Source organism: Gossypium hirsutum, chromosome D04 (genome assembly GCF_007990345.1).
Source record: "Gossypium hirsutum isolate 1008001.06 chromosome D04, Gossypium_hirsutum_v2.1, whole genome shotgun sequence".
Lineage (NCBI taxonomy): Eukaryota > Viridiplantae > Streptophyta > Magnoliopsida > Malvales > Malvaceae > Gossypium > Gossypium hirsutum.
In genome coordinates this window covers 1,712,272-1,735,822 of record NC_053440.1, presented here as the reverse complement: position 1 = coordinate 1,735,822, position 23,551 = coordinate 1,712,272, and the positions used below count along the sequence as shown (strand labels likewise).

The 23,551-nt window shown below is 35.0% G+C and overlaps 1 protein-coding gene across 2 annotated transcripts; it reads right to left on the bottom strand.

Moving 5' to 3' along the window:
* Positions 1-12,182: 12,182 nt before the first annotated feature.
* LOC107931610 (cytochrome P450 714A1) lies at positions 12,183-16,393 on the bottom strand. 2 transcript variants are annotated; one of them, XM_041091610.1, is made up of 5 exons: positions 15,014-16,393; positions 13,988-14,214; positions 13,648-13,901; positions 12,903-13,275; positions 12,183-12,811 (listed from the first exon to the last, which is right to left on the bottom strand). In XM_041091610.1, the coding sequence occupies exons 1-5, from the start codon at positions 15,300-15,302 to the stop codon at positions 12,386-12,388; spliced, it is 1,569 nt and encodes a 522-aa protein (XP_040947544.1). In that variant the 5' UTR covers positions 15,303-16,393; the 3' UTR covers positions 12,183-12,385. The 2 variants fall into 2 exon arrangements, with proteins under 2 accessions (XP_040947544.1, XP_040947545.1); XM_041091611.1 differs by having other exon boundaries at positions 13,648-13,898; positions 15,014-16,011.
* Positions 16,394-23,551: the final 7,158 nt, after the last annotated feature.

Below are 23,551 nucleotides of genomic sequence, written 5' to 3'. Positions count from 1 at the left end.
TTATTTATTATATATGTATTACAATAGTTAGACATAAAATAAAGAATATTTTGTACAATTTTAAACTTAAAATTAGAAAAATCTGAGTAAAAACTTTTGTAAAAAAATAAAGCGTCTTCAAAATAAGCGAAAAATTTTCATTGTCACACCTCAAAATTGGGCCTAATAGTTTTGAGATTAATTTAGGGATTTTAGCTCAAATGTATTCAATAATTCAAGCATGGTAAACTGGAAATGTCTCCTTCTATAACTTTTAGAAGATTTAATCAATTTTTGAAAATAAGCTAAGGAAGATCTTTAATTTTGAAATAAGGACTATTTTGGAAAAGGGTGAAAGTCAAGAGTGGTTCAAAAGCAAGTAACCTAAAACTTTAAAATCGACCTAATTTTCCCCCCACCTACAAGAACTCACAAAACCCCTTCCTCTTATTTTTGTTTTGCTATCCCTTGTATCCCTAAACCCCATTTTTTCAATTTTATTTTCCAAACTTCAAATCATTTGATTTCTATCATCCTAGCATTAAACCTCTTTAGAATTCCATAAAAACCATCAATAACACCATTGATTTTGTCATTGCACTACTTGTTAGTTTTCTGGATTTTCAACCAAACGTTTATTTTTCTCTTATCGAAGGTAACAATTTGATTTCCTATTAGTTTTTGATAATACCTAATCTTTTAAATGGAGTTTTACTTATTGAATCATCAGTTTTTATTAAATACCAAAAATTGAGTTGTTAATGGTGGATTTCGAGATTTTGAATGAAACTGATGTTTCAAAGTGCTTTTCAACTTGTTTTAAAGTGATTAGAAGGTTTTTAAACTTCTCTTAAAGTTTTCTCATAAATAATTCCAATGTTTTAATAAATTTTCGTGATAATTGCCATAGTATGTCAAAATTTCAAAACCATGAATCTGTGTAGTATTGTGTAGTTTGAAGGTTGAAAATTGTTCTTGGATGTATAATTAGTCGATTGGAATAATTTTTATGTGATATGAATGAGTAGCTGTTGACATTTTTACGTTTCGACTAAGCTAGTCGAAATTTTTAGTTTCAAGAGAATATATCTTACTTTTGAGTTTTTGGTTGATTTAGGTGAGTCTATGGCTATATCTTAATTAGGTGATTTACTTTGGTGAAGCTTTGGAATTGTTAGGACCTTCTACGAGTAAAGTGAAAGGCAATGAAAAGATAGTTTAAGCTTTCGGCGACAAGGTGAAAGTGCGTATGGTGAGTGTTTGGAATCACTACTTGTAAACACGATTCATAATGTTAATTGAGAATTTAGAAGTAGCCTAAACCCCTATCTAAATTCTGAGTGTAAACTTTCTCATTCCCTTGTTAACTTGTGAAATATGTGATTGTGTGTTGTGGAACTGTGAATTAAGACGTGATACTCTGACATGTGAGATATGCTTATGATGGCTATTGTGAAAGTGTTTATTGTGGGCATGTTGTAATCTTTAGGATGAAATTACGAGCAAAAAATTTTCTTAAGGAGGGGAGAGTTGTATCATCCAAAATTCCAATTAAAAACATGACACCATTTCAATAACGAATATAGTGAATTTTCGAGAAAATTAGAAAATTTGTCCAAAAAAAAGAATTTTTATGATAATAAAGTGATTTTATATATGTAAAATTAATGAAAAGAATTTTAAAAGTGAGAATGTGGCAAAAAAGACTAAATTAAAAATTTTAAAAATTTCGAAGACTAAAGTTTAAAGTGCCCCAAAAGAGAAAATATGAGTTAATATAGATTACTTAACATGCAAATAGTTTGTAAAATGTATTAGAATAATGGAAACTACATTTGGGACCAAATTGGAAAGATTTGATAATGTATGGGCTAATTAAAAAATTTTCAATTTTGTCGAGATAAAGGGTAAAAGTAAAATTTTTGGTATACAAGGGCGTGCATTAAGTTTTAAATTAGAATTATGGAATTTGAGTTGATTAATAAGTATTTGTTGTGATGAAATTGTATTTAAAGACAAAATGGGGGCAAAAAGGTAATTTTTAATTTAAGGGTTTTTTTAAATATCTTTCAAGAATTAAATTTTTAAACATCAATTGAATGAGATATTGAATAATTTAAATAAGTTTTGAATCATTGGGCCAATGAAATAATGTAGTGGACTATTATTGTTTTAAATGGTGGGCTCATATGTGGACTTAAGCCTTTTGGTCCATTTGGTCGATTTTAAAATGATGAGAAAGGGAGAAAAGAGCTCCCCCTTCCCTCCAAATTAGCTTCTCCATGTTTCCGACCAACATCTCCTCGATGGAGGTTCTCTCCATCTTTTTTATTTTTTTTCAAGCTTTCCTTGTAATTTCTTCAAAAATCTCAATACCTATATTGAGATTTTGCTAAAATCTACTAGAAAACTCTTCCATTAGCATGAATCTTCCTTCAAATCATCATTTCTAGGAAATGGTTTTATTGAGTCTAGAAAGAGAAAGTTAAAGCTTGAGAGAGAAAGCTTCATCAAGGTAAGAAATAGTGATTTCTATCTTTCCTAACTTGTTATTTGAACTTGGATGTTGAATAAAAGCTTAGAAGCCTTGGATATTAATTTTTGATATATTTTTATGTGTATGGAAAAATGAGGAATTGTTGGATATTGAAATATCGAGCTAGGATGATAATTAAAACTAGTATTTTGGAGCTTGGTGTGAAATATTTATGCATCTAATGATAAGTACCCTTGGATAACCCTACTTTTTTTTAAACTAATTTTTATAGGAAAATGGTAACAAATATGTAATAAATGTGAAATTGGATATGTAACATCCTCAAAATTTCCAAAGTTCGGAATAGTGATAAATACATGATAAATTAGTCGAAATTTTGGGAAAGACAAATTAAAAATTGTCAATGTTATGAGAAAATGAAGATAGGTGCATAAGGTATTTGAAAAAGTCTACATATTAAGAGAAATAAATTTGGGGGATTGACTAAATTGTAAGAGAGTGAAAACTAATGGGGCTAAAGTGAGAAATTTTAAAGTAAAAATGATTAAATGGAATCAATGGAAAATGAGGTGGGAATAGGATAGGAAATTTACCAAAAGAAAAGATGAATCATCCATGGAATTGTAGAAAATTGAAGGGTGAAATGGTAATTATTGGAGAAGATAATTGTGGAGACTTAATAATTAATGATTAAAATTGGTGGCAAAACATGATTGGAGGGTCAAAGTGTAAATAATTTATTTAAAAGATATTTTGATTAGATTTTTATATAGAAATGTGTAGAAAATTTGAGAAAAAGATGGAAATTCACATTACCTCCATCCACCACCTTCTCCAACTTTTTCTTTTCTTTCAATTAAGTCATTTTCACTAATATCAAGCCAATTAAACTAGTTTCTTCCAAATCCCTTCATAGTTAGTGAGTGAAATCAATAGAGAAAAGTAGTGGCTACATCAATTCTATAAGATAAGCATCCATGGTTGTCTTAGATGAGAGGAAAGTAAGGACAAAGTGGAGAATAAGCAAGGGAGAAGTGAAAAGAAGAAGAAAGCTTAATTTCAAGCCTTGAATTGTAAGTACAACTAGAGGATTATTTATTTTAATTGTGTTGTTAATAGTTAGGTTAAATTAGAGGTATAAATGCTTGAATATAATATTTTAAGTATAATTTTACATGTTACATGAATGAAGAATTAGACATGATGATAATTAAGTATTAAGAATGATGAATTGATTGTGTTATACTAAATAAATTACAATGGAGAAATAGAAATAAAAGTGAGGAAAAGACTAAAGATGTGAAAAAGGACTAATTTGTAAATGATGGAAAATTTGATAGGAATGTTATTGTTAAAAATAAGTGTATACATGAAGTAGAATATGTAAAAGATTGATATGTGTAATGTTATAGTAAGGTTATGAATAATACTAATGAAGTATAAATAAGAAAGGATTAAATTGGAAAGTATGTAAAAGTAATGTGTGATAAATATGATAAGAATTAATAGTGAATTGTGTAAATTTTGCTAAGTAATGTAAAATGCTATGTGTATTAAAGAAATTGAAATTTTTGAATATTATATTATTGTTATAAGGACTATATTGTTAAAAAATGTAAAAGTGACATGAGATTGATATGATAAGGATTAGTGAAAATTTATGGAAATTATATTTAGTAATGAAATATGTTATATGTATTAAAAAGTTATTAAAGTTCTATTAATGTACTAAGGACCAAATTGCAATATTTGTAAAAGTGACATGTGAAATGAGATAAGAAATTATTGTGAATTATGAGAATATTGTTAAGAATTGAAATATGCTACATGTATTATTGAAAGTGGAAAACTTTGTTACATGGATTGTAGTTATAAGGACTAAATCTAAATAAATGTAAAATATATATATTCTAATCTAAATTGAGAAAATGCAATTGATATTGATGAGGATGCCCAAGTTGACGAGATAAGAACTAGTGAGATATAGATGGCAAGCTAGGATAATAAAGATTATGTTTAATTTCCTTGGCCTTAATGTGTTAGAATAATTGGTTGTGAATCATAAAAGTCAAAATAAGCATTAGTTATAAAGATAAATGTTGACTATAATAATGTTTTTAAGTTGTGAATTGCCATGAGACTGAAAACGAAAATGATTCGGTTTATATGATTATATATATGAAATGTATTAATTAATGAATGTAGAATTTTAATATGATGTCATAGCTAAAAATGTAATAATGTTTCTCACTTGTTGATAGAATCAACATGTAACTAAAAAGTGTACTAAAGGTGTGGAAACTTATATAGTGATGAAATTTGGACGTTTGGGTACATTTGAGATCATAATGATATTTCTCGAATATCACTTGGAAAATGTTATTAATAATTGAACTTGTTACTCTTGGTCCATGTGAACCATATTATGAAAAATGAACATGTTCGTAAAGCCTTTATTATTACTTGGATTTGAACATATGTGAAAGCACCTAAAGTGCCCTTATATGACGTGTGTGCATATGTGTGTGCTAATGGCCTTGATCGATAAATGTTAATTGTAATTTTAATGTGTCATAATAGACTTAGTGAAATGTTAGGATATGATTGACATGCCAATTAGGGTCTAAAACACGTTAGTAGTTTTGTATTTAGAGTTTTATTGCCTTCAGGCTATGCAGTAACATGCAAATTCTGAAGCCTTTGAGCTTAGCATTCCGTTGCTCTCTTTTTGGTGTTGTGTAGTTTATGCTCTTTTAAGCTTTTTGGTGTGGTGGATTGATGTGTTGCACTACTATACAATTTTGCACTTTGGTTCCCTTTAGTGTGGTGGAGGAGTCACATGTATTCAAGTTGTTTTGTAAGAATTTACTAAGGGCAGAACATATTAAGATTTGATAATAGAATTATAGTTGTAAGAAATCTCCTAAAGTGGTATGGGTTAAAAGTTTAATGAGTTAAAAGAGACCAATTTGAATAAATCCTTGAGTTAAAAATAAACATGTTATATACTATGTTCCAACCACTTGTGATATAAGTGAAATATGAGATAAGTCATAAGACGTAAAATTGAAAGTAAAACTTATGATTTTGTAAACCCAATGGAAAAATGAACAAAGTTTGTATATGGCGTGCATAAGGAACCAATGTCCATAAGCGAAACTGAGTTAAATGATTTTGGTTAGAAAGATGAACGTATGTGAGGTCTAATGCTTATTAGAAACACATGTTTAAGATCCATAATGTGAATAATTAGTATACCATTAATATGTAAGTTGAGCTTCATGATTCGATAATTAGATAAGACTCCGTTAGAAAGGCTAAACATAGCATTAATAAATTTTGAAAAATTTGTCTTAAGGGCTCAACATTGATAACAGAATAGGATAAGTTTGATTATCCTTATGTACTTACTAAGCTCATCAAGTTCACGCGTTAGTTGTTTTAAACACCTAGATTTTGGATTTTTCGAAAAGATGGTGTTTTGACTTAGGAGCATCGCGTCACCACTTGAGATTAAGGTTTTAGTTCCTAAATTTATCTATAATTGGTTTTGAATCTTGGCATGTAGATAAAAACATTTATTGGAATTAAATTTGTAAGGTTATTTGTAAATTTCAACTCTTTTGACAACTCTTTTATAAGCTTTTGTTTCATTGCTCACTTTGAATGCATTTATGGCTTGTAATTTGGATCTTTGTGAGTTTAGGAACTATGTAATTATGACTTGATACTTATTGATATGATACGAATATGTTTGGAAATGATTTTTTTTTTGTTTAATTTTCAACTTTAAGGGCTTAGGGTCCAGTATCATTGCCTTAGCTATTGGACCAGAACAAGTCAGTAGCTAAAATGTTACAATACATGGACCATGTATCGATACCTAGGGCTTAAGTACTGATATCTTAGCCCTTGGACAATGCCTTTGCACTGTTTTGGCCGTTTTGAGCTCCCAAAGCTCATACTTGACCTCGAGCACTTTTGATCACTCAAAAAAGGTTTTCGAATGGTTTTAAGTTGATTTTAAAGCCTTCAAAATGTTTTTATATTATCTTTATCTTTATGATTTTATTTAAATTATTTGATGTTTTAAATTATGATGGCACTCCTATTTTTCTCAAACCGAATGACTTCGGTTTAAGACAATGAGCTTCAACCAATTTTTTTATGACTTGGATGTGCCTCATGAATATTCAATGACTCGAACTGATTCCTAATTATATTGAATCTTTCTAAACTTGTTTAATTTAATTTAAAGGACATTAATATGTTTTCAAACATATATTTTTATAAAAGAAAATTTTTAGTTCAAGGTTGAAAGTGCTCTGGCAACACCTCTCACTTATATCATACATCAAGATGGGTAAAGGGTGTTACAATGGACCATTTAGATTACCAACTAATATAAGTTGTCTCTCGCATTGTGATTTGACCACATAATGCAACTTAATATTCGTTAAATGTTAAGTAACGAGCAAGTCAATATTTGCTTGTTAATTTTGCTTGCATGCAAAAATCGTTGAGGACAAAATAAAAATGACATTAATGTAAATGATTGAATTTTATTTAAACCAGTATGTTCAAAAAATTATAAGTGCATTATGACGAAAAACTATACTAGGAGCACTAGATCCCTACACTATCGAGAGTTATTGTCCCTAACGAGGGTTTTAACTTGACTCTCCGATAGAAAATATGCTTTTTTATTGAGGGATTTCATACTCTTTCGGGAGAAGCCTTCTAAGTGTTGTTTATCGAGAGTTAGTGGACCCCTCAATCGGTTGGTATTGTTCTTGATGAGATTTTTTCTCCTGATTTTGCCAAGAGTTTGAGTGCCTAAAGAGGCAACAGATTCAACAGAATGGAACTGCCTCATTGGGTGCTTGAAAAGGAAAACCATGTGAGTGCATAGTCACTAGGGGTGTAAATGATACACTAGTGCTCGAAGACTACTCAAGTTTTACTCAAAAAAGAAAAGAAAAGAAATTGAACTCGATTCAATAATTATCAAGTCAATCTCGAGCTATTGATCAAGCTAGATTCAAGCTTAGTAATACTTCGCTTGAGCGGGTCACCAATCTTATTAAGCTTTTCCTTTATAATATATATTTTAACCCCAAGCTTAATTATCGACATGCGCTTGAGCTTAAGTTTGACTACATACAAGCTCAATTGAGCTTGAGTATGAAAATTGATAAACGAGCTTAATCGAACTTGAGTGGCTCGATTATATGTCTAGCCACGCTTGAGCTTAAAAATAGATATTCAATTGAGCTCAAGCTAAGTATCAAGCTCCGAATTTTGAGTTAAACTCGAGCTTAAGTTAGCCAATATCAAAGCTTGGCTCAGCTTGATTGACCCTTACAGTCACCTACCAAGAAAATCTTAATATTGGCACTTTGTGGGATTTGAACTCTTACCTTACAACATAGAGTAGTTATCCATTTAGGCAATACCAACTTTTTGAAGATTTTTTTCCGAATGAGTCGACTTTCCGTTAACAATATTAATATCATGTATTATATTGTAATATAAATTAAAAATAATTGGTAAAATAAAAATGGAGTTGGATGAAGCATGGAGAAGTGTTAAAAATGTAAATGGTATCTATGCAGGAGAAGAGATTGTATGAAACTGTGATTTCACATGTAATAACCCAAATTTGCCCGGCCCAAATTAAATAATAATACAAAAAATAAATAAAAATAATAGTCCAATGTTTAGTGTCCATTTACAAGCAACGGGCTCAATGGCCCAAATGGCCCAAATCACTAACCCAATATACCCTAGCAACCCAAATTACAAATCCAGCCCAATAACCAATTACTAGCCCAAATCTAATTTATCCCAAGCCCAAAATCCACCAAAACCCTAGCAGTACCCAGTTCCCAGCGCCGCATGACCGCACGACTTCCAGCGCCACCCTCTACGCTTCCCCCAGCCACGCACGCCTCCATACGTGCCACGTTCGCACCTCCGTACACGCCACGTCCCTCGCCGTACGCTGTACCTGCAAATAGAGCCAAACCACGCAGCAGAAAAGAAAAAAATGTATTTTCGATGTTTTTTCATTTTCTCTCGGCCTATAAAACAAAAGGTGAGACTTTTGTAAGTTTTTTACGGACACACACCAAAAATCAATACAAAAAGAATACAACAGCAGAAAATCAAAGGGTTTTTGGGGAAGGTGATCTTTTTCTGTCTATTTCAGTTTTTTTCATTACCGTTTTCTTCTTTTTTATTTTTTAATCGTGTACAAAGGGGGTCTTACCTGGTAGCGCCTTTGGATCCGCGTGAGGAGGAGCTAAAAAGCCCCTAGGGGTGTAGCTTCGACCGCCGTTGACGGGGAAATCACGGCAAAGATCGACGGAGTCTCAGACGGCGCTGAAGGCTAGGGTCGAAACCCTAGCAGAGGAAACAAGAAGATTTTTTTAAAACAGACTGCTAATGTTTTTTTGTTAGAAAATTTTGTTTAAATAATAATACCATATGACGCTGTTTTGGGCTAGGGTTCCTAGCATCCAAACGACGCCGTTTAGGCAACGACCCGAGGACCCAACCCAGATGCGGCTAGATCTGCGTGTTGTGGTCTAGGAGGGAATATTTGCGCTATTAGTCCTCCCGATTTGTTTCTTTGATTTAATTCAGTTTTTGTTTATTTACAAAATTTCCCCCATATTTTCGATATTACTTCATTTTAGCCCATTTGCAGCGCGTCGTTTGAATGGGCAAGGAATATTTCCAATTTTAGTCCCTATGTTATTCGCGTTTTGTAATTTGGACTTTTCCTTTTGTTTATTTCAGATTTATCCCAAAATTTCTGCTTTAACTCCAAATCAGCCCATTGTTTTATTAATTAGTTTAATATTAATTTGTTATTATTATTTGTTATTTTCATTATTATTATATTTGGTTACATTTTCGATTACTTATTTTTAAATTCTTTTATTTTATCATTATCATAACTTTGTGATGAATTATTTTTTTTATAATATTTTTAATAACTTTTATTATTTTTTTTATAATATTTTTAATAACTTTTATTTTATAATAGACTTTCAAAAGCCATTTTTATATATTTCATCTTTAAAGATTTATCTGATAACATCCCTATTTAATTTTTTTATGTACTTAACCTATATTAAATTATTTTATTATACATATGTATGTACATAAAATACTATTGATTTCAAATTATTTGTTTTTAACGGGAAAATTACCAAAAAAGCCCTATTTTTTTAAATTTACCTAAATGGGCCCGATATTTTATTATTTACCGGAATGGGCCATTTTCTCCGAAATCGCGTCCACGTCAGTGCGATGTCAGGGGACGTGTCAGAACATCGCGTCCACGTCAGCGCGCTTTGCTTACGTGGACACAAATTGCGCCTACGAGGACGCGATTTGCTGACGTGGATGAACAGTTTATGTTTTTTAGCTTGGAAAACTTTGAAAGGCCATAACTTTTGGCTCGGTTGTCCGATTGAGACGATTTTTTTTATTTCGAATAACTTTTCGAGATCTACGCGCTGACAAATAGCCGAAGGCGGTTTGCCGAAGTTTTCGTTGAAAAAGATCCTTTTTTGCCCCTAAATTTCGATTTTTTCGGTTTAAAATTGAATTTTGAAACATTCAAATCATTATTTTCCTTATTTATTTGAAGTAAACACCGGATTTTTTTTTACAGAATTGTTGTATTATTTTTTTTGATTTGACACGTGTATGGAATAGGTCCGATAAATCGTTAGAACATAAGTAATATAATTAAGATAATAACAATATTTCTATAATATGTTAATTAATTAGTTTAGCTTAGTTGGTTAAGATGCTTGCTATTTTCCCTTAGTACCTTGGTTCAAATCTTGTTGGTAATAATTTTGAATCTTTTTTGTACTTGTTGCTATTAATGTAATATTGAAGAGTTAATTGATTAAAAAAATAAATACAAGTACAAAAAGATCCAAAAATTTTTTTCAAAATACCAAAAAAGCCCTATATTTTTAAAATTTATCGAAATGGGCCCGGTATTTTATTTTTTTTACCGTTGGGCACTGTTCATGCGCGGGCCGAAATCGCGTCCACGTCAGTGCGAGATGCTGACATAAATCGGTATTTTATTTTAATCTCGCGCTGACGTGGACGCGATTTCCTGACGCGTACCCTGACATCGCGCTGACGTGGACGCGATTTCCCGAAAATAGGACCATTCCGGTAAATAATTAAAAAATGGGCCCATTTCGATAATTTTTGAAAAAAAAGATTTTATTAGTAAATTACCCGTTTTTAACTATGTTTTGGTATATTTCAAACTTTCACATATATATATTATTTTAAATTCATTTTAATATGTAAATTTTCTTCTTTCATGTTACCTTTTTATTATTTTGAAAAAGGCTTGTTACATTTTAGTTAATTCGCTTGTATTTTTTTAGATTAACCTTTTAATTCTTTTTGCTTGCTAATATGGATGTTAGTATATGCATAGTGTAGGGTATAAAATTGATGCTCTTACATATATGATATTGTTTATTCACATATATCGAATCTTTGTTATTCATTAATGCATGCTTTAGTTTACATATTATCATTCCGCGTTGTACACTATTATGCAATCGTTTTTATTTATTCAAAAGATTACAAATGTCAAAGTTATTTTATACAAAAGCCTTTCAAAATAACACATATGCTCGATATTTGGAATCCCCGAGAGAATCGAGCCCTAATGTATTGGGTTCTATTTCTCCTCGTTAAATCTAAATAATCGAAAGTTTTCTTTAATCAAAATATATAAAACTCACTCTCGGGAATTCGATAAGTCGTGTCCTAATGTATTGGATGTGATACGTCGTTTTCTCGAAATGAGGATTTAAAAAATAATAAGGGCAATATTCAATGCTCGGAACTTTAAGAAATCGTGCCCTAACGTATTGGGTTTCAATTTTTAATCGGACTTAAAGCAATTGAATATCCTTTTTAAATCTCACCATGAAAGTTTTGAAAATCAAAAGACAAACTTATTCTCGAGGACTAAAAATGCCATGCCCTAATGTATTGGGTGTGTCATTTTATTACTCCAAGATAAAGAGGTCTTTGGTATTCGCGTCGATTTATCCATGCATCTTTTATAAAATTAGCACTAATAAGAGAGGGGAAAGATCGTATTTTAAAAGCTTTTCAAAGTTTCAACACTAAGACATAAGATGATCAATTCGGTACCAATTTTGGGCGTTACGAGGGTGCTAACCCTTCCTCGTGCGTAACCAACTCCCGAACCTGTTTTCTCAAAATTTGCAGACCTAAAATTATTTTCTAGGTGATCCGACCACACCTTAATAAAAGATCGGTAGCGACTCCATTTCCATTTTCAAAATCGATACCTATTTTAAAAAATAAATAAATAAAAAGTGGTTTCGACATCACATAATCCTTGTCCCTTTTCAATAAGAGAATGAAAAACAATTTTTTTTCTCCTGATTTTTAGCATTTTTAGTTGGATTTAATTTTTTTTTTCAATAGGAAAAATCTGATTTGTCATTCTCCTATTAGAAAGGGATAAGATGACGTGGAATCACAGTTTCATAAAATCTTTTCTCATCTATGCAAAAGTGGACAGGAATGAATCAGACAATAGTTATCCCAATTTGGCCCCTTTACAATCCAACTTGGTTTGATTCGAAACACTTACCTAATATCACCAAGTAATTAATTAAAATTTAATTTGATCGAAAATAAACATAAAATAAAACTTGTGTAGCAATACAGGCAGTATTGGAAAAGCATGCACGCACGGAATTAAGAGATCCAGATTTAGCAAGTGTAGCAATTGCAAGCAGAAGCAGGACAAGGAAAAAGATAAACTAAAGTCGTGCCTTTGTAACCTACTTAGGAATAGGATAGGATAGGAAGGTGTTAGATGTTTTGAATTAGAATATGTACACCATTACCAGGCTCTACGATCATTCTATAAGCAGGAGAATGTCGATATTTGGGCGACAGAGAGAAAGTAAATTTGGAGATAATGAGGGCAAGGACAATTTTTAACTGAACCATTGCCATGTTTCTGCCTAAGCACAAGCGAGAACCCACTCCAAATGGAATATAGGCTTGAGGGTACTTGCAAGCTTTAGAAACGCCATCACTGAACCTCTCTGGCTTGAATTCATTCGCATCTGAACCCCAAATCTCAGCGTCCCGATGCAGAGTTGGTATCAGCGTCCACAAGCACGTTCCCTTGGGAATAGTAACATTTCCAAGTTGGATCTCCTCAAGCGCCTCCCTTGACACAAATGCCGCTGGCGGATATAAACGCAAGGCTTCTTGAATCACCATCGTTACCTGCAACCAACACCCTTGTATAATTTGTTAGCTTTAACTTTTAACAGTAATGAGGAATGTGAACTGAGATGTGCTCATTAATTTTACTTACAGTTTTCAGGCGGGACACCGAGTCTGCATCTGGCAAGCTGCCCCCGCAAACTTGGGCCACTTCTGCTCTAACACGAGATTGCCAATCAGGCTGCAGCGCAAGCAGCATGAGGCACCAGGAGGCGGCAACCGCAGTAGACTCGTGGCCAGCAAAATATATATTCTTGCAGTTATCAACTATGAAGCGCTTGGATGAATCCTCACCAAGACTTTGGTCATTCAATGCCCCTTCCAGTATCAAGTGCAATAGATCCTTCTCTGATGAACATGCCTCTTTGCATTTGCTTTCCCGCTCTTTCACTGTTTCCCAGATTAGGGACTCTATCTCTCTCTCCAAACTCAAGATCTCATTTTGCTTCTTCATTGGCAGAAGTCTGCATTTTCAATTGCATGAATGTCTATAAAAGACAAAAGGGTATAAACACATGTATATCTGGTCAAACTAATGTGAGATTCATAACTCGTTGCCCCAAGTATCATCATTCATACCAACTTGTAAGGTATTATCCCTTTTACCCATTGTATTTCATGGTTTTTTCTACACAAGACCCTGCCTTTGCTGAGCTCCTTGGGAATATTTTTAGTTGATCACTCTAGATAACTATTAATCAGTTGTCTAATGTTTTTAACATTAAGGGATATGATGGAAACTTGGAAGGAATGAAAGAGAGGAGATAACATCTATATGCAAATTGACAGGTAGATGATTTATCTGAAACTCATGATTAAGACAAGCACGTACGTACCCATAGCCTGGAACTCCGAAAAGAAAGCTTTGCTTGGAAATAGCTGTTTGAAGTTTCCTAAGCTTGGAAAATATCTCCCTGCCTTTAGCATAAGAGCTCCCAAAACAAGCTCTAGCGATGACATCTGCTGTGAAGCCCCTCAAATCCTCATCCACTCTAATGTCTGCCATCACACCACTTTGGGCCTCAATGCTGTCCTCCCACTTTCTTACAAGAGGTTGCATGGACTCCACCATTAGCCCCACCATTACCTGCTAAATTAAATTTCACTCCATTAATTGCATTGGTTTCATCATTGCTGTTAGTTTTGCACGTGACTTATATAACTCTTAGTGCATACCTTGACCTTGTCCATGAAGAACTCAGGGGCAATTATTTTCCTCTGCTGTGCCCATAGGGGGCCATTGGATCTCAAAATGCCATTGCCGAGCATAGGTGCCAGTCTCTTTGTTATGTAAGAGGGCTTACCTAAATCCAAACTAATGTATTGGTTCATTTCTTTCACAAGCTCTGCCTGGTTCACATACAAGTGCTGCCTTGTCCCTGTTGAATACGTGTATATTGGACCTGCATTTTTACCAAAATTGATTGCTAGACGATGTTCATGTAAATCTTAATAAATACCATGTAGGACAAAATTTATAAAGGTAAAAAGAAATTTCTTATCTTTTACACGCGTCACGTGCGCATTTATGGACAAAAACTATAACGCAAAAGAAGAAAGAAAGCGAGGGGTAAATAATTGATTGACCAATATACGTGTTGGATATTGAATTATTAATGAATAGGGACCAGGTCTGAAACTGAAACACAAAGTTGACTGAAAATCCGCGTTTGCCCCCGCAATGCCAGCTCTGTTCCTGGCAGTTCTAGTTTTAAGGCTATTCCCTCAGATTCATGACTTGTTAAACACTAGACCAATCTCCTTCAAATACTCCTACTAATATTATATCTTCAAGTCGTTGTCAGTGTCACCCACCCACCCTGTCTGTGTGTTGTGTAATAAGTTAATTAATTTTCCGTAGAAGAAATTAAAAATAAAATTAGTGCTGGTTTTCTTATTTCTCCACACTGTACAAATTGTGGAGATTTATGTGACACTGTAGAGTAATATACCCCCAAAGAATCTGCGCCTCTGTTTCTCTTCTGGGTTGGTTGACAAAGTTTACCCAAAAATGATCCATACAATATGATGTTGCATGTGATAATTGCAATGGTACAGTGACAAACATTAAGAAAAATGAAAAACAGAATAGCAGAGTTGTAAAAGGAGTGTTTGCAGAAATATCCCACTTCATGGGGGGAAAAGGAAACAATGAGTTGTGTAGCTTAGTAGTTAAGTAGTAGAAGAGAGGAAGGGTGTTACCGTATTCCTTTCTCCACTGCACGAAGTATGGGAAGAGAGAGGAAGTATAGTCGTGGGCAACAATATCGGCATTATTAGGAGTGGAGGTGAGAGCATTCAATTGGATCTTTTGCATCTCAGGGAGGTTGCCGTATATGAGTGAAGGTGATGGACCTTTGATACCCTGCATCCACAGCTTCCTCCTCAGCCTTTCCGACCTGAACCACATGCTGTTATACAGATGATGAACCAAAAACCAAACCGCTCCCACAACAGCAACACTTATGGACAAAATATGGGACTTGTCCATTTTTTTTATTTTCCAACTTTAGTTTTTCCTATAGCTATAGATTATGTATTATTCGAAAGCAGAGGGAGGGAACATGAATGAAGGTGGCGGAAGCAAGAAGATGATGAGCTTCTATTTATAGCAACCAAGTAGGTGGAGTAGAGAGGGGTAATAGCCTATAGAGACATTAAGCTGGAAGCAAAGGGGTAAAGAAGCACGCGCATGTCATTTTCACATTCACCCTCCTATTATTCGGCCTCATAAGTTGATTGGACGCATTGGACTGACGTTTGATAGACCTCGACCCCAAGGTTATTGGATTTGGGAGATTGAGGGTCCAGAAAGGGACATCACTTAACCCTTTATTTATATAATAATAAATTATGCTCTATATACACCAACTTGTTGCATTTATGTTTTAATCACTACTCAATCACTATTATTGTCTACTTATACGGTTCCCTTGCTTTAATTCCCTGGATCAGTGACAGTAAATTAGACTAGTAGTGAACTACCTTAATCATACTAGGTTGATTTATAGGTGTTGTAGGATTAAAATAGGAATTAGCCACTAGATGAGATGCATGAATTTCTGAGAAATGTATGACGATGGCAACTGTTTTGTACTACTAGTAATATGGAGATATTCATTTGTATGGAGAACAAAACAAAATGAGTGACCCACATGGGATAATGCAATGCCGACAATTGGGGTCAACAGTGAGTGGATGGATGAATAAGCTAAAAAAGTAATTATAATAACAATAATATTTGGTTGTAGTAGAAGAAAATGAATATATAGAGAGAAAGAAAGCCTTCTCTGTATCGGTATCTGTTGCGGAAAGGATCGATTTGAGAACTCCGATATGACTACAAGTAAATTGACCGGAACGAAAAATAAAGTGAACACAAGGATTTACGTGGTTCGGCTTTAATGCCTACGTCCACGGGCAGAGGCGAAAAGAAATTTCACTATAACAAGATGAAGATTACAAGTGTTTTACACTCAAGACACAACCCGAGAACCTCACAACTCTCAACCCCTATAGAAAACCCGAAAGCTAAAATCCTAGCTTTCAAAGAACAAGCTTTGCTCTCTCTTGGTTTGGGATGATGAATATGGCTAATGAACCTCTCTATTTATAAGAGAGTTCAAGGACATAATTGTCCAAAACTTTGGCAAAGATTTGTGGTTGAAAATGGACACCAACAACCATCCACTAATCCACTACCACCAACAACCCACTACCAACAACAACAATCCACTACCAATTTTAAGCCATTTCTTAACAAATCTCCACCTTGGCTTGAAATTTACCAAGCTGAACATCATAGTGAATTCCTCGAACTGGATCACCTCTTCCAAACGCCTCTCTGGCGCTAATCAATCCCGAATACCTATCAAGTCCAAGCAATGCTTGAACTTATATGCAGGGATCACCTTAGTTAACATATCTGCAGGATTCTTCTCGGTAGCAACCTTGCTGATAACAATGTCACCTTGCGTAACATGTTCCCGAACAAAATGATATCTGACATCAATGTGTTTGGTCCGTTCATGAAACATCTGATTTTTAGTCAGATGTATGGCACTCTGGCTATCGCAAAATACAACAGTGAAATCCTGTTGTAAACCCAAACTGCTTACTAGACCTTTCATCCACAATGCTTCTTTCACTGCTTCTGCTAACGCCATATATTCCGCCTCAGTCGTAGATAAGGCTACGGTAGACTGTAACACAGCTTTCCAACTAATGGCTCCTCCAGAATAAGTGAAAACATAACCCGTCAGAGATCTTCTTTTGTCCAGATCTCCAGCATAATCAGAGTCCACATAGCCCGTGACACTGCTAGTGCAGTCACTCTGATCATATACCAAGCATAAATCTGCAGAACCTCTCAAGTACCTGAGAATCCATTTCACGGCCTGCCAGTGTTCCTTGCCAGGACAACTCATGTATCTGCTGACCACACTAACTGCATGTGAAATGTCTGGACGAGTGCAAACCATTGCATACATCACGCTTCCAACTGCACTCGAGTATGGAATGTGAGACATTTGCTGCTTTTCTTCATCAGATTGTGGTGACAACTCTGCAGAGAGTTTGAAATGTGGTGCCAACGGAGTACTCACAGTTTTCGCTTTATCCATGCCGAAGCGTTGAAGAACCTTTTCAATGTAGTTCTTCTGCGACACACGAAGCTTGCCCGCCTTGCGATCTCTGTGAATATCCATGCCCAAAATTTTCTTGGCAGCACCCAGATCCTTCATCTCGAACTCACCACTCAACTGCGACTTTAACTTGTTGATTTCCGACATGTTTTTGGAAGCAATTAACATGTCATCAACATACAGCAACAAATAAATGTGCGAACCATCTGAGAGCTTCCGATGATAGACACAAGCATCATAGTCACATCTTGTGTAACCATGCTGAATCATGAAGCTATCAAACCGCTTGTACCACTGCCTTGGGGATTGTTTCAATCCATATAAAGACTTCTTTAATAGACAGACATGGTCTTCTTTACCAGGAACTGTAAAACCCTCTGGTTGACGCATGTAGATTGTTTCCTCGAGCTCACCATGCAAGAACGCCGTTTTTACGTCAAGCTGCTCAAGTTCTAGATCAGACTTGGCCACCATGGCAAGTAATACACGAATGGAAGAATGCTTTACGACTGGGGAGAAAACTTCATTGTAGTCAATCCCCTCTTTCTGAGTGAAGCCTTTAGCAACCAATCGTGCCTTGAATCTAGTTGCTTCAACCCCTAGGATGCCTTCCTTTTCTTGAAGACCCATTTGCAACCAACTATCTTCTGGTTACTTGGCGGCTTAACCAACTCCCAAGTATGGTTCTTGTGAAGAGATTCTATCTCCTCACTCATAGCAATTGCCCACTGTGCCGACTCATCACACGTGACAGCCTCATTATAACTGGAAGGTTCTATACCAATGGACTCCGCCACACTGAGCGCGAAAGACACCAGATTAGCGTAACGCGGATTTGGTTTGATTTGTCTCTTCGTTCTTCCAGTGGCAATGCTATATGGTTTTTCTTGAGGTGACTCATCTTCATCGGAATCTTGCACCTCAACTTGATCATCCTGGACTGAAGTACCTTCCGTAGGAATTGGAGCGTCCACCTGACACTCCACCTGCTTCTCAACACCGTGATCTCCCATTCTATCTGACACCTCCTTTTCCCGGGAATTTGTGGTGGATCGAAGCATGGATGACTCATCAAAAGTCACATCTCTGCTGATGATGAACTTGGACGAAACCGGATCAGGACACCACAACCTGTATCCTTTCACCCCTTGGCCGTATCCAAGAAATATGCATTTCTTCGCCCTCGGTTTGAGTTTTCCCTCATTTACATGAGCATACGCAGGACAGCCAAACACTCTTAAACCAGAGTAATCAGCAGGAGAACCAGACCATACTTCCTCAGGAGTCTTCAGCTCAATAGCTGTTGATGGAGATCTGTTAACCAAATAACAAGCAGTATTAACAGCTTCAGCCCAAAATTCTTCACCGAGCCCAGCATTTGATCGCATGCAACGAGCTCGCTCCAAGAGAGTTCTATTCATGCGTTCTGCAACTCCATTTTGTTGTGGTGTTCGACGAACAGTGCGGTGTCTCACTATTCCTTCATTTTTGCAGAACTCATTGAATTCACCTGAGCAAAACTCCAAGCCATTATCCGTCCGGAATCGCTTGATCTTCTTTCCTGTTTGATTTTCGATCAAAGCTTTAAATTGCTTGAAGTTGATGAGAACCTCATACTTGCTCTTCAGAAAATACACCCAAACCTTTCTCGAGTAATCATCGATAAAGGTAAGCAGATATCTGTAACCACCTTTAAAAATTGTCGGAGAAGGCCCCCAAAGGTCAGAATGGAAGTAATCCACTGTGCCTTTTGTCTTGTGAATCCCAGTGCTGAACTTTACCCGAGTCTGCTTACCGAAGACGCAGTGCTCACAGAAATTCAACTTTCCTGTACACTGCCCAGACAATAATCCTCGTTTGCTTAGCACCGATAAGCCTCTCTCGCTCATATGCCCGAGCCGCATATGCCATAACTTCGTGGTGTCAGAATCTAGATCATCTGATGATGACACTCCCGCAACACCTGTAACCGAGGAACCATCGAGGAAGTAAAGGCCCCGCTCCAAATTACCACGTATCACAGTCAAAGCACCCGAGAATACCTTGAGAACTCCACCTTCAGCAGAGTACCGAAAGCCTTTCTTGTCCAACGTACTCAAAGAGATCAAATTTTTCTTCATTTCTGGAATGTGCCGAACATCAGTTAGAGTTCTAACAATACCGTCAAACATCTTTATACGAACTGTGCCAATCCCCATGACTTGACATGCGTGGTCATTTCCCATTAGTACTGAACCAGAATGCTTCTCGTATGTTGAGAATGCATCTTTCGAAGTACTTATATGAAATGTAGCTCCCGTATCAAGAATCCATCTCCCACCAGCGTAAGAGTCGGATACTGCAAGAACGATCTCGGCATCACTTGAAGAATCTGCATCAGCTACATTCGCACGATCATTTTGTTGCTCCTGTGATTCTGATTTCTCCTTCCTTTTCGGACAATCTACCTTCATGTGCCCGTACTTCTTACAGTAGTAGCACTGTATTCTCTTCTTGGACTGCGATCTAGGATGGCTTTTACTTGAACTTCCACCCTTTGCCTTGGATCTTCCTCGAGCAACCAAGCCTTCGCCTTCATTGTTTTCGACCACCTTACCAGTGATTTTCTTCCTCAACTCACTGGAACTTAAGGCATTTTTCACCTCCTCTAGAGTCAGGTCATCACGACCGTACATCATTGTATCAACAAAATTCTCATACGAGGGAGGCAAAGAACACAAAACAATTATTGCTTGGTCCTCATCATCGATTTTGTTATCGATATTATTCAAATCCATGATAATGGAATTGAATTTATCCAGGTGCTGGGAAACAGGTGTACCTTCCTCCATCTTCAGGGCATAGAGTCTTTGTTTGAGGTAGAGCCGGTTCGTCAATGACTTCGTCATGTACTTGCTCTCTAACCGGAGCCACAAACCGGACGCGGTTTTCTCATCCGCTACTTCTCGTAGCACTTCATCTCCTAGACATAGCAGAATAGCACTATGTGCTCTTTCTAGCATGTCATCCTTTTGCTCTTCCGAAAGCGTGCTTGGTAATTTATCTTTACCAGACAATGCTTTTAGCAATCCTTGTTGAACCAGCACTGCCCGCATCTTGATGCGCCATAAACTGAAACTATTTTTCCCGGTAAATTTCTCGACATCATACTTAGTCGATGAAACACTTGTAGCCATAATTTGGAACCTTTGAATGAATGATAATATTTTCTTCCTGATGTGAAAGATCAGACAAAGCTGCAGTCACAGGGCAATTCAGAAAATATTATCACTCCTTCAACTACGCTCTGATACCAATTTGTTGCGGAAAGGATCGATTCGAGAACTCCGATATGACTACAAGTAAATTGACCGGAACGAAAAATAAAGTGAACACAAGGATTTACGTGGTTCGGCTTTAATGCCTACGTCCACGGGCAGAGGCGAAAAGAAATTTCACTATAACAAGATGAAGATTACAAGTGTTTTACACTCAAGACACAACCCGAGAACCTCACAACTCTCAACCCCTATAGAAAACCCGAAAGCTAAAATCCTAGCTTTCAAAGAACAAGCTTTGCTCTCTCTTGGTTTGGGATGATGAATATGGCTAATGAACCTCTCTATTTATAAGAGAGTTCAAGGACATAATTGTCCAAAACTTTGGCAAAGATTTGTGGTTGAAAATGGACACCAACAACCATCCACTAATCCACTACCACCAACAACCCACTACCAACAACAACAATCCACTACCAATTTTAAGCCATTTCTTAACAGTATCTGTACTATGCCTGGTTTGGTGCAAAACGGAAATGAAATAATGCAAAATGAGTGGTCCAAAGACGAGGAAGATAAGTGGGAGGTCAAAAGAAATTGAAGAGATCTGGGGAGGGAGTGAGGACCATCAGCAGCACCGTCTAATTAGTATTATTCACTTCATAGAAGAATACTCCTACTATATCCTTCCTTTGCCTGAAGGATCACTTCCACCTCAGCCTTTGTACCGATTTCTTCATATCTAAATCGGGCTGTGTGGGGCTTTGCTAGCCATGCACCACCTTTTCCTTTCGCTTAAATAGGAGTAGCAGGCGCTATTAATTTCATGTAATCCCCTAGTAAAGTATTCATTTACACTACTAAAAATGTTTTCACTTGTAGGTGGTATTCACCTGCCACAATTTGTAGTATCAAATTAAGTATTTTTAGGCATTTAAAACAACTTATTTTTAATTCATTTTATGTCATTTTAATACATTTTTAGTTTTAGTAGCTTAGATTTAATTATTAGCAAAATAAGCGATTTTATGCTTTTTTCTAATATTTTGACGACCCATTAGGCCAACGCGGGCCTTAGGAATGACTAATAGACTACTTGAGTGTGCAGGGTGTCATTTCAGGCCAAAAAAATATAAACAACAACTACATAGGCATGCAAAGTCACAACAAAGAACTTTGAAGCCAAAAACGTAATCTTGGGACGAAATAGGACGTGTGTGTATCCGTATGCCTAGACCGACCAGGTATCTTAGGTGGTAAACCTTAGTGAAGATGAGACCTGACAGGTATTCTTAGCTTAGGGTGGTAAATAATTCAATTAAAGTTAATTAATAGCTTAATTATATAATTAGGGATTTAATCGATCATAGGTCGAGAGCTCGAACCGTTGATACTAGAAATAGGAAATTCCATTAGGTTAATTACTTTAATTGGTTTAATTAGTTTAATTAATATTTTAATTCTGAATCAACACTACTAACTCGTGACTCAAATAGATTAATAATTATTTTAATAATAAATTTCTTCAATCTGCAATCCCTTTGATATGATCCTCATAATATTTACCAAGTGTTTCGTTGTAAACTAATTATATTACAATTTGACATGTTCGCTTCCAGATACCACGATTTTTACTCTAAACGTTCGCACATCTGGAGACAATTATATATAATATAACAAGGTACATAGGATATATATGTGAATGGCGTTCTCCCATTTTTTATTTATATCTAATATATTTTTAAACATGAATTTAAATATTTATTAATATCCTGGCATTCCCAAACATTTTTAACTAATATTTATTAATTAACATATATTATAAATTTTTATCTATAATTTTATATTTAAGATAAACTTAAAATCTATCTAATTTTAATAAATATTTTAAATATTAAAAAGAGTATAAAATATAAAATGAATCTAGATATGACTCGTATATTAAAATATTGATAAACTTAAAAGTAATTAAATTTTATACGGGTTTGTTATGAAACTTAGGAAAAGAAAGAGAACTGAATTTCAATCCATACTAGTACCTAGGAACTATATATGGAAACTAACTAGTCAAAAAATCTAAGTTATAGCCTACTTTGCATGCTAAAATACAGATTTATATTAATATAGAACAAATCTTAAGTTATAGCCTAATTTGCATTTTAAATTATAGATTTAAATTAACATCCCCCTTCAAACTCAAGGTGGTGCTGTGGATTGTAGCTTGAGTTTGGAAACTAAGTCGTGAAATCTGATTGGAAGATGTGTCTTTGTGAAAATATCTGCGATCTGAGATGATAAGGACACAGAAGCAAGGTGTGGAGTGCCCAAGTAACATGATGTTGTACAAAATGACAGTCAACCTCTATGTGCTTTGTACATTTATAAAACACATCATTATAAGCTATCTAAATTGTACTGTGATTATCACAATGTAGAACAGTAGCAGTAGGAGATGAGAGTCCTATATGTGATAGCCAGAAATAGGGCTTAATCGGAACAGTGGTTTCGTAACCACAAATCTGAAGTGAAATAGTTTAATTTTATAAATTTTTATTAATTACCGATTGATTGAAATATTGTGTGAAAATATGAATAGGAAATTTTAATGATTTAGTGCCTAATTGAATTTTTAGGACTAAATTAAGAAAAATGCAAAGTGTGACTAATTAGTGATTAAAGGACTTAATTGAATTATTGCATGAAAATGGAAATGTTTATGTGACAAATATACCATAAATTAGTGTTATGGACACATAAGGGTAATTCTAGAAAAATATCTAAGTAAGTGGGTCAAGGGCATTTTTGTCAAAATTGAATAAAAGACAAAATAAGATGAAAAT